This window comes from Typopeltis vanoorti, chromosome 8, assembly GCF_054136105.1.
Source record: "Typopeltis vanoorti isolate ZY-2024b chromosome 8, IOZ_Tvanoo_1.0, whole genome shotgun sequence".
Taxonomy (NCBI): domain Eukaryota; kingdom Metazoa; phylum Arthropoda; class Arachnida; order Uropygi; family Thelyphonidae; genus Typopeltis; species Typopeltis vanoorti.
The window spans coordinates 4570997-4584732 of NC_143556.1; the positions used below are offsets into that span (position 1 = coordinate 4570997).

The window sequence follows — 13736 nt, forward strand, 5'->3', positions numbered from 1 at the left end:
CTCGATAATAGGGAGGCGAGGAGAGAGTTGAATATAGAATGGAATGGTGTGAAACTGATCAATTATCCATATCCATCTTATCTAGATGTTACGATAGGATTTTAAATTATAAGCGACACATAGAAAAGACGTAATAATATTTTGCGCGGATTAACATCATCTCGGTAGGGTACGAGTCCACAAGTCCTGAGCAACTCTACACTGGTACTTTGCTTTTCGACAGCCGGGTGTGTCAGTCCTGTTTGAGAAAGATCGTCACATGTAAAAATTATTGACAAGGTTCCTAACGAAACATGTCGGCACATTACCAGCTGCCTATAGCCTACAAAACATGACAATCTATACTCACTATCTGGTATTGCACCTCCTCGCAGAGTAAATTTGAGCTGAAACAACAACTAAATGTTGAACGGCATACTTTGTATGGACATGTTGCAAGATCAAAGAAAAGTTTTACTCAGTCAGTGGAACCGTTGTTGATTCCATAAGAGCTACAAGTTGATTCCATAAAAGTTCAAACATATGGCAAGCACAATCTCTAGAGGCGCTGAACTTAAACGAAGCTCTTCCTTCTGGCCTTCATCTAGACTGGCAAAGATGAAATAAACTTTGATCCAGAATGGGCAGGTGGAGCTACACAGACAATGACAGCTGTTCGTGTGGTGAAGCACAAACCATATTCTGCAATGCTGCCTAATAGGCATTAATAATATATGTACCCGAGAAGATTTAATACAGTGTAATGAAACAGCTTTAAAGTATCATAAGAAAGTTTCTGGTAATTGCACCACATCTTTATCAAAGGTAACTAAAAGTTAAAACAAACAAATGAGAAATTACTCAAAGTAGTTCATTCTATGCAGTTGTGGCCGTCTTTAAATTAATATCCGAATGCAGATTCAGTGCAATGCTAAGTTTGAACAATGCTGAATGCTGTCACGTTCTGTTGTTCACATTCACATTGTCCGAGGTCTGACTTGGTATATTTTTTATCAATGTTGATCAAACTTGGCGTAGAATTAGGCCTTGGTTTTTGTTGCATTGCGTTGGAATTCTAAGCATGTTTGCAGCTTCTTTAAATTTCCTTAAGTAACAATTTTTTCAATGTAAGACATGTTTGCTTTTTGCCAGAGTACATTATGGCCGGTGAAAGTTGTATGGAATGCTAGGCCTGCTTTGTGCTATCTTTTTTTTCTTTTTTTTTTTGCACGTCATTTTGGTGTTCGTTCATGCGAATTTCCCCTGATCTTCCCATCTGACCTACACAGCAGATGTCACAGGAACAATGAATTTTATAAACATCAACACCATTTTATAAATTCCAACGCATTTGATTGAGAAGATAAAGGATATATGCATAGGACCTTCAGACATCTTAGCAAGTTTGAATGTAATTAGCCTGTTTACTAACGTTCCCAGAAATGAAACAGTGAATCTCCTTTAAGACTTTTTTCCTCCGTACATCGTAGATCTTTATAAACATTGCATAAAAATACTTTTTTAATATATCAAGACAAATTTTAGGAACAAAAAGAAGGACTGGCTATGGGCTCCGTCCCCCCCTCCCTCCCTGGCTTTAGCTAACCTATACAGGGTGTTCGGGATAAATTTGACAGTTTCGTAAGGAAAAAGAAAATCTTCTTTATATCTATTAAATTTAATGAATTGACAAAAAAACATTACAGGCAGAGTTAATTACAATACTATCAACAAGATTTACTCAAAATAACCACCATTAGCATCGATCACAGCTTCAATTCTGCTTCGGAACCTCGAACAAGCTGATGCTACAGTCTCCCTGGGAAGGGCCGCAAAAACTGTTTTAATTTTATCCATTAACTGGGCTTTTGTATTACTGGAAGTGCGATTGGTGTCTTTTTCAACTGCGCCCCATACAAAATAATCCATGGGGTTAAGGTCTGGGGAGTTTGGAGGCCAAACATTTGGACTGGTGAAGTCGTAGAAATTTTCAGACAACCATTTTTGACTTTTCCCAGAGGTGTGGCAAGGGGCCGAATCCTGCTGCCATACATACAGCCTACCATTGGCTACCCTTGTTATCCAGGGCTTGACTACAGTTAGCAACTCCACGAACAAAGCCCGAATTCCAATGCCAGGGTTCTTCAACACCTGTTCCTGCAGATTTGCGAGGAATTCTGCTGTACGAACGCAATCAGATCGTCTGCTAGGGATCTTTCTTCTTGCTACATCCTCGTAGTCACCATTGCAAGTCTCTAGTTCATGCCTGATTGTTTTTACTGTATTCAGGGAGCATTGGGCAGCAGTCGTAATATCCTTATTTTGATGGCGGGCACGAATCATCATGATACAAGTTATTCTCTTCCATGATTCAGGTGGGTTCCAGCTATCCATTCTTTCTGACATCTTGTATATGAATGAAGAAGGGTCCAAACTTTTAAATGAAGAGAAGTGTGTGTTAATACATGTAACTTACGGAAAAATATAATTAATTATAAATATGTCAAATTTATCCCGAACACCCTGCATATGGAACATTTTGAAAATAATGCTATAAATGATTCTCATAAAAAACCGAAAATCTGGCTACGCTATGTAGACGATATTTCACCATATGGCCAGGAACAACAGAGGAACTAACTTATTTCAAAGATTACCTGAATAATATACACAACAACATAAAATTTACTTTGGAACAAGAACATAAAAAACTACCCTTTCTTGATATCCTAATAGAAGTTAATGAAAAAGATAATAAATTATCCATCTCCATCTTTAGAAAACCTACCAACACAGGAAGACTTCTTAATGTGGCCTCAACCACCCCTCTCAAAAAAAAAAAAAAAAAAAGAAAGAAAAAGAAAGAAAGAAAAAAGGTTTAATTAAAACCTTGAGGGACAGAGCTTATAATATTTCCAGCACAGAAAAACAGAGAAATGAAGAATTACAATAATTAACACAGATCCTCAAAGAAAATGAGTTAACCGATCTCATACAGAGATAGCAGGGTTTTTCTCCTGGAAACTCGGATTTTTCATCCCGCATACAGACAAATCAGCCCTTCAGAACACATGTAATTTACAGACAAAAAATACTACTTGTGGTGGACGGTAGATGGAGTTGATGGAGTTGATTGGTAGTAGAGGTTCGGTGTAGTGGTGGAGACAGTTGTACAATAGGTGTCCTCCCGCGATGACTCTTCGGACTCCTTGGAGGTGTCACGAATAATAATAATAAAAATGGTTATGAACCTAAGACAATCAAAAAATCCTCACAAGTATCTCACAAAAGCAATCACGCTTCCATAGAAGAATGTTACAGACAAAATGACCAAATTACTAAACAAACATAACATCAAAGTTGCTTTTCTACCGCTGGAAAAAATTTCAATATTTCTACATCCCCAAAAACCTCCACATCATCCTTTAAAAAAAACAAGGTGTTTATGAAATTCATTGTTCCTGTGGCATCTGCTATGCAGGCCAGACGGGGAGATCAGGGGAATTTCATATGAACGAACACCAAAATGACGTGCAAAAAAGAACAGAACACAAATCAGGCCTAGCATACCATACAACTTCCACCGGCCATAATGTACTCTGACAAAAAACAAACACGTCTTACATTGAAAAAATTGTTACATAAGGAAATTTAAAGAAGCTGCAAACATGCTTAGAATTTCAACGCAATGCAACAAAAACCAGGGCCTAATTCTACACGAAGTTTGGTCAGCATTGATAAAAAATATACCCAAGTCCAGTACATAAGCAGTGTGACACTGCAGAACCCCAAGAAAAAAATGAAAAAAATTTAAATTTGTTTTTGTTTATAAATAATAACAATGCTTACAACATTACATAAATGCAATACAACATGTTCTACAGCTTATGTTTCGATATTGATTGAATAGTTAATAATTGGAATTGTTCGATTAATACTTATGATTACGAAACAAATGCACTGCGATCTAACGCCGATATTCGTTTGCGCTTGTCATTGCTATTGATAAGAAACTTTTATTATTGGTGTTTGTTCGTGGTGAGGATGAAATATTTTTAATAGAGCAATTTTTAATATGTAAATTTATTTATTAATAAATTCGTTACTGATTAAGAAAAAAAAGTTTTTTTTTTTATTTTTGATTGTTTTAACTTTTAGTTACCTGTCAAAGGTAACTAACCCTGAAGATGTAAGTCAAACGACTTACGAAACTTGTCGGGTTTGTTTTTTATTTATTGTTATTTATCTCAATAAACATGTGGTCCAATACCGGAATCTTTCTTATGAACAGCTAAACCACAGAAACCTACGCCTACAGCTTTAAAGCATATTAATCACTGGATGAGTGAAATTTGTAATTTATTATTTTTTTTGCGTAATATTTTATACAAGTAGCATTTTATGTTATTCTTTTTTTTTAATGTCTATTCTTCTAAATGTATGATTTTAATCATTTATATACGAGGCTCTTACGTTTTCTGTAGTTCGTACACGAAATAAATAAATAAATGAAGTTCCCTCTCTTTCTCCGTTGTCCCTTTGGGGGGGGGGGGGGAGTTTGAGGCTTTTTACTCCGACGCCGGTTTACCTTTTCTTTTTCCAGTGGAGAAAAAAAACCCTACCGCCGTATGAGACCGGCTAACTCACCTTTAGTCGAAAGCCACCAGATAAAGGTTCCTCACATAATAGACGGAAATCAAACCCAGGTCTTTCCGACCAAATAACTTCATTATACCGACTGAGTTACGGAAGCTCTTCCGAGAATGCTAAAATGCTGTCTCTCTTAAAAAAAAAAATAATTAAGTATAATTCTACAATTTTTTTGGGGGGGGGAATTCAAATTTTACTCAAAAAATTGTTTCTTTGTGGGATGGAATCGTTCTCGGTATATCCTCACATTTTGCATTTTTAAATTACGGTGTGGGGGTTCAATATGGCGGCAGTTTACTGCCATACTCTGTCAGGAATCAGCCTTGGGTTCAATTTGAGAAGCAAATGTTGAGCACAAGCAAGGCTCGAAGGATGAAGACCAGCTGTCAGCTTGTCTTCAAAAAGTTTGAAAAGTCTTCAAACTTTTCAAATATAACGAGAACGATGCTATCCCACAAAGAAACAATTTTTTTAGTAAAATTTGAATTCCCCCCCCAAAATTGTAGAATTATACTTAATTATTATTATTTTTTTTAAGAGAGACAGCATTTTAACATTCTCGGAAGAGCTTCCGTAGCCCATTCTGCATAATGAAGCTATTTGGTCGGAAAGACCTGGGTTTGATTCCCGTCTATTACGTGAGGAACCTTTATCTGGTGGCTTTCGAATAAAGGTAAGTTAGCCGGTTTCATACGGAGGGAGAAAGAGAGGGTACGAACTACAGAAAACTTAAGAGCTCGTATATAAATGATTAAAATAGAACTCGTATATAAATGATTTACTTAGAACTAAATCCCTCCCTCCCTTTATTATTTTTATTCATTTTTTTTATCTCTAGATCTCACGCTACTTCACTTAAGATTGACTCTGTAATTAAATAATAAACCGACTTTATTACTTTACTTTCTTTTATTTATTCTTATCATTTATTTGCTTTCTTGATTCTTTGAAAAATTCGTTTAAAGTAAAGAGAAACTTTTTGCAGGTGCAGACAATAAACTGTGTACACTAGCAAGATCACCACATGGTACTATTCACATCGCGCAGACAAAGCAATAATAGACAGAACAGCTGGTTAAGAAATAAGCACTTGTTTCTCAAAGGCTACACAATAAAAAGTCTCTTCATTACTCACTTTCGCACACCGGAAATTCGTGAGTCCAATTTCCTTCTATGCACGTGGTTGCCGGACTTCCTTGAAGTTCATAACCCTCATGACAGCGAAACTTAGCGGTGTAGTAATGCCAGCTGTAGGAGCCGACAGTCCTTCTAGTTGACTTTAATTGAAAAACCCCGTTTTCTGGACTTTGGGGCTTTTCACACAACAGCGCTGCAAGATGAAAAATTAAAAGTTCGGTATTCAAAACTGAAATACACAAAACTGAAATACACAAAATAAATATCGAAAACAATGACAGAAGTCAGATAACACCAACAAAATGCAAACACTGTTAGGCGGGTAGGGGAAAAAACTAATTTGGTTACTTATTAACGCTGTGGGGATTTATTATTATTATTATTATTATTACTACTACCGCTACTACTACTACTACTACTACTACTACTGCTACTACTACTACTTTAAGGCATCTCCATGGAGTCTGGAGACTCATCATGGGAGACCCAAATCAACCATCAAATACACAAAAACCTTATCGCACCTCCTCTCGAATCCATTCACCATCAGGGAACCTACAAACAATTCTGGCAATCCATCACCACTCTCCACGCAAAAAACGTGATCCTCCCCACCTCACCACTAACAACACTCTTACACAACTTACATGGATGGCCCCTAATTCTTTGACTATTTTTCACAGATTTTTCACGCATCCCTATCCACTCACTGTTTCTGTTGTATTTTATCTTTTGCCAACTTTTCTAATATTTTAAAAACCATTCTTGATATATTAATTGGTCTGTTGTTTGCTACCGCTGTCTTCGAATCACCTTTATGCAATGGTGCCCTTGGAACCCTGCCAGATCTGAGACTTAGATTAAACAACTTCATCAGTGGCATTCACGAAGCACACGGAATGACATGCCATCCAGTCTTACTGCTGTGTTCACATTCATATTTTTAATATGCTAATACCTCTTGTTCATCTACCTAAATGTTGATATGGATCTCTGTAACATCAGCATCTGCAAAATTACCACATGGATGATCCACCTTTGCAAAATGATCACATCACTCAGCAACTCAACCATTTCGTTTGCTTTAGGCGCCTTCCTAACACGAGAATTGTTTAATCCTACCAAAGCCATTTTTCCTCTAACTTGCTACGTAACGAAAAAAAACCCTCTGTTTTGTTTGCTTTGGCCTGTTTAGCTAATTCTCTCTCATAGTCTGATTTCTTTTTCCTTACAAACTAGTCACCCTTCTTGTTTGCATTTCGTACTGCTTATGAGTATGCTGATCACTTTTTTCTCTATATTTCCTTCTCAATGTTTTCTTCTTTTTTTTTTCTTTTTTTTGCAGCTCTTGCTTTACATCCCTCCTCATTCAGTTAATTCCTACTTGGTTTATCTTCCTGACGTCGGGTATGCAGTCTGATGATGCTACTCTCAAGCAATCGCTGATCACTTGCTTGCACTACTGACATTCTTTCATTGTAGCTTCTCAAGCTATGACACTGTTCCAAGATGACCCCTGAGTCTTTCATAATCACCAGCCTTACAGTTGGACATAGACCCCTTCTTGACAGTGAACTCCAGATGTTTGGCAACTTCCCAGAACAACACCGCATGGAAAGTCTCCCCAATTGGACAGAATGCCTACCTCGGTCATAGATATATCTTCGGATGCTATTGATGATGTGCGTGCAGTGAATTTCATGGAAGAAAGGACAGATATATGCTTGACTCACTATATTTAAATGCTTTTGGAGTTAAATGTTTGGAGAAAGTGTTGTTTAGGTAGAGTGTGGTAGTGCCAAACAGGGGAAACTGGAGATATCAGGTAGGATGAAATCAAGAATATGTCTGGCCACCCCTGTGATAAACGAGCTTGGGTAAGTAATAATTATGCAATGCCGATTGGGATTTTAGAGGTCTCCAGTTTCAATGGATTGGTAAAGACATTACAGACGGGTAACTATGGGTACAAAGCGATTTTGAAGTTAGTCGATCTCTGCCCGTACCAGAGATTGACTAAGCCGGGAAACGGCCGATTTGAACCTAGGTCTTCCTTCGGATGGTTAAGCGCATGGAGTGCAAATGCCACTTCCACTGAGCTACACAACTCTTGTGTCTGAAGAGTGTTCTGTATTTGAAAAGGGGTAAAAACTGTGCTGGCATCTCTTCTTCTTCTTCTCCTGTCCATGTCTCTACTTTAGCATGACAGACTTGCCCATTAAAACACGGCCATGATTTTTCCTTGATTTAGTTCTCAAACTTTGAAAAGTAAGAAGTGTGACGTAACAGTTGACCATTCGATAATGCGATTGGTTGAATTAATTTCTTCTAGTAAGCCTTGAGTGAGATCGCGTTGTTGAATAGTGCGATAGAAAGAGCAAAACAGCAGCTAGAGTGCATGAACAAAAGTAGACTGAATGAACCAACCAATAATAAAAGGTATGACAGGAAAAATAGACGTATGAATGTGAACATGAACAAAATGAAGGATAGAGTGCTGTATGGAGACTCGTTAGTACGAGGTGTGTTAGTAGAGGATTTGACAAAATCGTACCAACCTGGTGCGACCATACAGGACGTAACTGCTTCTATTAGAGAGCAAAAGGAAAGGGTGAAAGAAATGATTGTTGTGGCAGGTACGAATGATTTGAAAGGAGATAAAATGGAAATGATAGAAGACCTGAATGAATTGTTTGAGGTAGCAAAAGAAAAGAGTGAGAGAGTTAGAATGATTAGTCTTTTGCCACGGTATGACAGTGAAATGTTTAAAAGGAGGGCTATAATTGCAAATGACTTTATGCGTGGGTTATGTATGACGAGTGGTGTGGAATTTGTGGATGTGTGGAGTGAGTTTGATGGGCAAAAGGATCTATATAAGATGGATGGCTTGCATTTGAATGGTTACGGTGTAAGAAGACTTGAGAAAGTGTTGCTGAATGTAGTGGATGTGCAAATTCAGGGAAATTAGATTTGTTAGGGGGGGGGTAGAGATACAGTCCTTATGGAGGCAGTTGAATGTAAGAATGAATATAATATGCCAGAGCAAATAAGGACAACAAATCAGAGTGGGATAGTTAATATAAGGCATCAAGGTAGGGTTGGGGCTAATGGGGGTCTTAAATTCATGTACACTAATACTAGGAGTATTAGGAACAAGAAGGAAGAGTTTTGGGCCATGGTTGGCACTTCCAGACCACAGGTTATAGGTATTAGTGAAACATGGCTGACTGTAGATGATATAACTAGTGGGATTGAATGTGATGGGTATAGTGTGTTCAGGAATGACAGAAAGAATAAAATGGGGGGAGGAGTATTGTTGATGATAGCTGATGAGCTCCAGCCAAGGAAAATAGAAGTTGAATTGCAGGATAGAGAAAAGAGCACATTTGAGGCCATTTGGTGTGAGATTGTGGCTAGCAGAACTAAATATACAATTGGGTGCTGCTATAGACCAGGGGATGGAAAAGATGGTGGTGACAGTATGCACAAGCAAATAGAAGAAATGGGTGGAAGGAGGGTGATTATTATGGGAGATTTCAACTATGGTCGCATTGATTGGAGTGAGGAGAGGACACACGGGAGGAAGGAACTGGATTTTATGTGGTTATTAAGGGATAACTATCTGCGACAGCATGTAATGGAAAATACTAGGGGTCAGAGAGTGCTTGACCTAGTAATTACATCTGAGGATTTGGCTGTAACAAATATGACCACATTGCCACCAATCGGTGAGAGTGATCATAGGGTCTTAACTTGGGAGGTGGCTAAAGGTGTAGAATTTTCAATTAAGACAGGGTACATGTGGAATTATCGGGCGGGAAAGTATGACAAGCTTAGGAGTTTGATTGGTTCAGTGCCGTGGCATGTACAACTGCAAGGACTAGAAGTTGATAGTGCATGGGAGGTAGTTAAGAAGTGCTTGCATGAAGCAATGGCTGACTGTATACCTAGAGTCCGAATAATAAATCAAGTAGGGGTTAAATGGATGAATAACACCATTAAGCTTGAGTTGCAAAAAAAGAAACAACTATGGAGGGAATTTAAGGAGAAGGGTGACCGGCAGGCACATGAACGGTATAAAGCGCAGGCCAGAAGGGTGACGAGTGTGGTAAGAAATGCAAAAAAGGATTACGAAAGAACATTGGCCATGCAGGCTAAAGAGAATCCTAAACAGTTTTTTAGATATGTAGCAAGTAAAAGGAAAAATGTACATGGCAGATTGATTTTAAAGAATGCCGATGGTAGGGAGGTAACTGAATCAGTTGAGATAGTTGAGTTACTGAGTGAGCACTTTGCAAAAGTATATCATCCAGGTGGTGACATTGCAGAAACGAAGAAACCAGTAGATTATGCGGGAATTGTGGTTAATGAAGTGGAGGTGAGTAGTCTATTGCATAACCTCAATGTCAATACATCTGTGGGATTGGATGGTATACCAGCTCGTGTTGTACGAGAAGCAGCTAAAGAATTGTCAGTACCCTTGACCATTTTGTTTAATTTGAGTCTCGGGTCTGGGTTAGTCCCGAGCGGGTGGAAAGAGGGGAAAATAGTTCCACTGCATAAAGGTGGTTCCAAGACTGCTGTTGTAAATTACCGACCGATTAGCATATCAGGAATCATTGTCAAGGTCTTAGAGAAAATAGTCAAGAGGAAAATACAAGATGGGATAGAAGAAAATGGGATACTGTATCGGGGACAGCATGGTTTTGTGAAGGGTAGGTCATGCCTCAGTAACTTGCTCACGTATTATAACACAGTGACGGCTGAACTGGATAAGGGTAATGGGTTTACGGTGATTCTACTGGACCTTGCCAAGGCCTTTGACAGGATTCCACATGGAATTCTAATCAGTAAATTGCAGCGTATGGGAATGGGCATAGGGTTGGTGAGATGGATAGGAGGGTGGTTGACGGAGAGATATCAGAGAGTGGTTTACTCGGGAGTAGAGTCCACAAGACGGCCTGTGACTAGTGGTGTACCACAAGGATCTGTTCTTGGACCACTGCTGTTTAATTTGTTCATAAATGATATAGGAAATGATCTGAGAGGAACAGTTCATTTGTTTGCGGATGATGCGAAGTTGGGTATGGCAATAGTGAATGCAGATGACGTCAAAATTTTGCAGGATGATTTGGATAGATTGGAGGTATGGGCTAAGGAGAATGGATGTCAGTTTAATGTGGCAAAATGTAAGGTTATGCATTTTGGGGTGAAAATATTGGAGGCAGTTTACTGCATTGGTGGAACCCTGCTCCAGGAAATTGATGAGGCACGAGATTTAGGAGTGTTGGTAGATAAGGAATTGAAATTTAGGGGGCACATTGCAAAAGTGACCAAAACAGCTCATCAAATCACTTGGTTGCTGAAGAATACGTTGACAAGTAGAGACAAGAAGGTTATTGTTCCTCTCTATCGAGCCTTGATAAGACCCCATCTAGACTACTGTGCTCAGATTTGGTCACCTAGGTTTCTTCTTGATGGGGAGGAGGTGGAGAGGATCCAGAGGCGAGTGACCAAGATGATAGCAGGTCTGTGGAATGAACCGTATGAGAACAGGTTGAGGATTTGTGGGTTGCAAAAATTGGTTGATAGGCGGAGGAGGGGAGATATGATTGAGACATTCAAATTACTGAAGGGTTTCTATAAAATTAATTCAGAAGATATTTTTGAGAACAGGGCTGGTTGTGGGAGGACCAGGGGACATCCATGGAAACTGGGCAAAAGTGTGGTTAGTAAAGGTGTTAGAGCTGGGTTCTTTACTTTTAGAGTAGTGAATGAGTGGAATGCGCTCCCTGAGTCTGTAGTGGATGCTGTGACAGTGAATGAGTTTAAGGCGAGGTATGATAGATACTGTATGAATGTCAAATAGTTGTGATGAATATGATTTGGGGCCTCCCTCGATGAGTCTAATGACTCCCTGGAGTTGCCCGTAATAATAGTAATAGTAATAATTGCCGGTCTTATCTTATCCATCAGTAATGCAGTGTCGTTATTCAGTATTTTCCCTTTATTCTGTCGTCGATGATTAGCAATAGTTTTGCATCCTTCAAGTACTGAAGGCGCAAGTCTCTCCTTCCGTCCCATGGAAGAGGTGCAGTGTTCGTAGCCTTTCTTCCTGCTTGAAAAAGAAAATCATTTCGAAGTGAGCAGAGGTATGTCAAATATGTTTCAAGTGGTCTGATGAACAGCAGAAGAATGGTCTGCTGATTGGGTGTGTTGTGTACACCATGCACACATGCCAATTTCCAACATCACATGTTAATTTCATATTCTGAAATATGAATCTGAAATAATGCATTTCATATTCTTCAAAAAATCAAAAATTACCTTCATATTTAAATGATTCTAGTTCGCTCGGAGTAGTAGAAAATGCTGTATGAGTCGCAGTAAGCTTAATCAAGAAGACTGTCGTGCTACCTTGTGAATAATAGCGGACGCATGAATTTGTCTTATATAGTGTGTAGCGTCGGCCCGAGCAAAGTTTTGAGTGTGTGCAAGATTTTTTTCCCGCCCTTCGGTCGAAATTATATATATAAATATATATATATATAGTGAATAAATAAATAATAATAATAAATAAATAAAATATTTTTGCGTTTATTATATGATGAGTACATAATTTTAACACAATTTATAAATATTGCATAAATCACATTAAACATGACCAAACAAATATAAAAAAAATCTAAATTAAGAATTAACAATTTTAATTATTTAAAAAAAAGAAACCTTTCTAGCCTTAATTTCGGCAAAAGACTTTGCTACTTCTTCTAGATCTAATGTCTTGGCTATGTCACTTTCAATAGATAAAGTGGTTAAGCCATCTTGGGATATTTTGTGGACCTCAAATAATTTTTAATAAAACTTAATTTAGAAAAACTGCGCTCTGTACTTGCAACTGTAATTAGTTGGGATTGTTAAAAGAATTCGTAGCGATGTGTACACATTAGGAAAAAGACTTATGCAGTTATTTGCACAAATACAATTTAATACTTTTTTGGGAGAATAATTATTTGAAATCCTCCGAGACAATATTTTTAATTCATCTAATTATTGTTACACCTCCAGGGAGTCCAAACACTCATCGAGGGAGAGTGTATCAACAGCATTGAACGATTCAATCCCTTCCAACTACTAACCACGCTCAAATTTGCTTAACTTTTCGCTGAGCCATTAGTAGCAGAGGTCCTACAAATCGATCAACCTTACATGGAACAAAAAATGCTCTAGGATTTTTGTTCCTTAAAAGTGCTTGTGCCCCTGCATTCTTCCCCTTCATATTTGACCCGTTGTCATATCCCTGACCACGGATATTTTGAATATTTAAGTTTTTTTCTTCTAATAATTTTAAAATTACTTCAGCCATACCACTTCCTATTGTATTGTTAATTTTAGTAAAATCTAGAAATCTTTCCTCTGTTTGTATAATATCTTTGTTTTCTTCATTTTTTTTTCTTTTACAGAACCATATCTTACAATTAAGGACGTTTGCTCCTGCCGCGAAATATCAGTGGTACAATCAAAAATTATTGAAAAATACTTAGCATTCATTATTTTAGATACTTTTTTTTATTTCATTACTCAATATATTATTGTTTTCGTTTTGTATACATTTCCTTAAATAATGAACGTGAATTTCATTGTTTTGAAAACAAAAATTAATTATTTAAGTAAACGGATATCACATCTCATATTGTTTCTTAGCCGAATAAGAAACTCAAAGAGTTTCGTGCCGAATATAGAAACTATATAAACTTCGGCGAGTCCAAGTGTAAGCAAATACCTCAATAGTGCAACACTAGATAATCCATATGGTGGTGCAACACCAAGGCAACTCATAGTAATGGTGGCCCTTACTATGAGTTGCCCTGGTGTTGCACTACCAAACGGGTCAGGTGTTGCACTATCCAGGTATTTGCTTACGCTTGGACTTGCCGAACTTTATATAGTTTCTATATTCGGCACGAAAC

At 37.9% G+C, this 13736-nt stretch overlaps 1 protein-coding gene across 1 annotated transcript in view; it reads right to left on the reverse strand.

The window, feature by feature from the left end:
- LOC150103690 (complement factor B-like) overlaps window positions 1-13736 on the reverse strand; it is a 271622-nt gene that overhangs the window by 228595 nt on the left and 29291 nt on the right. The window contains exon 3 of the mRNA XM_090396496.1: window positions 5765-5959. Within this exon, the coding sequence (XP_090252622.1) occupies window positions 5765-5959 (195 nt within the window). The remainder of the gene's footprint in view (window positions 1-5764; window positions 5960-13736) is intronic.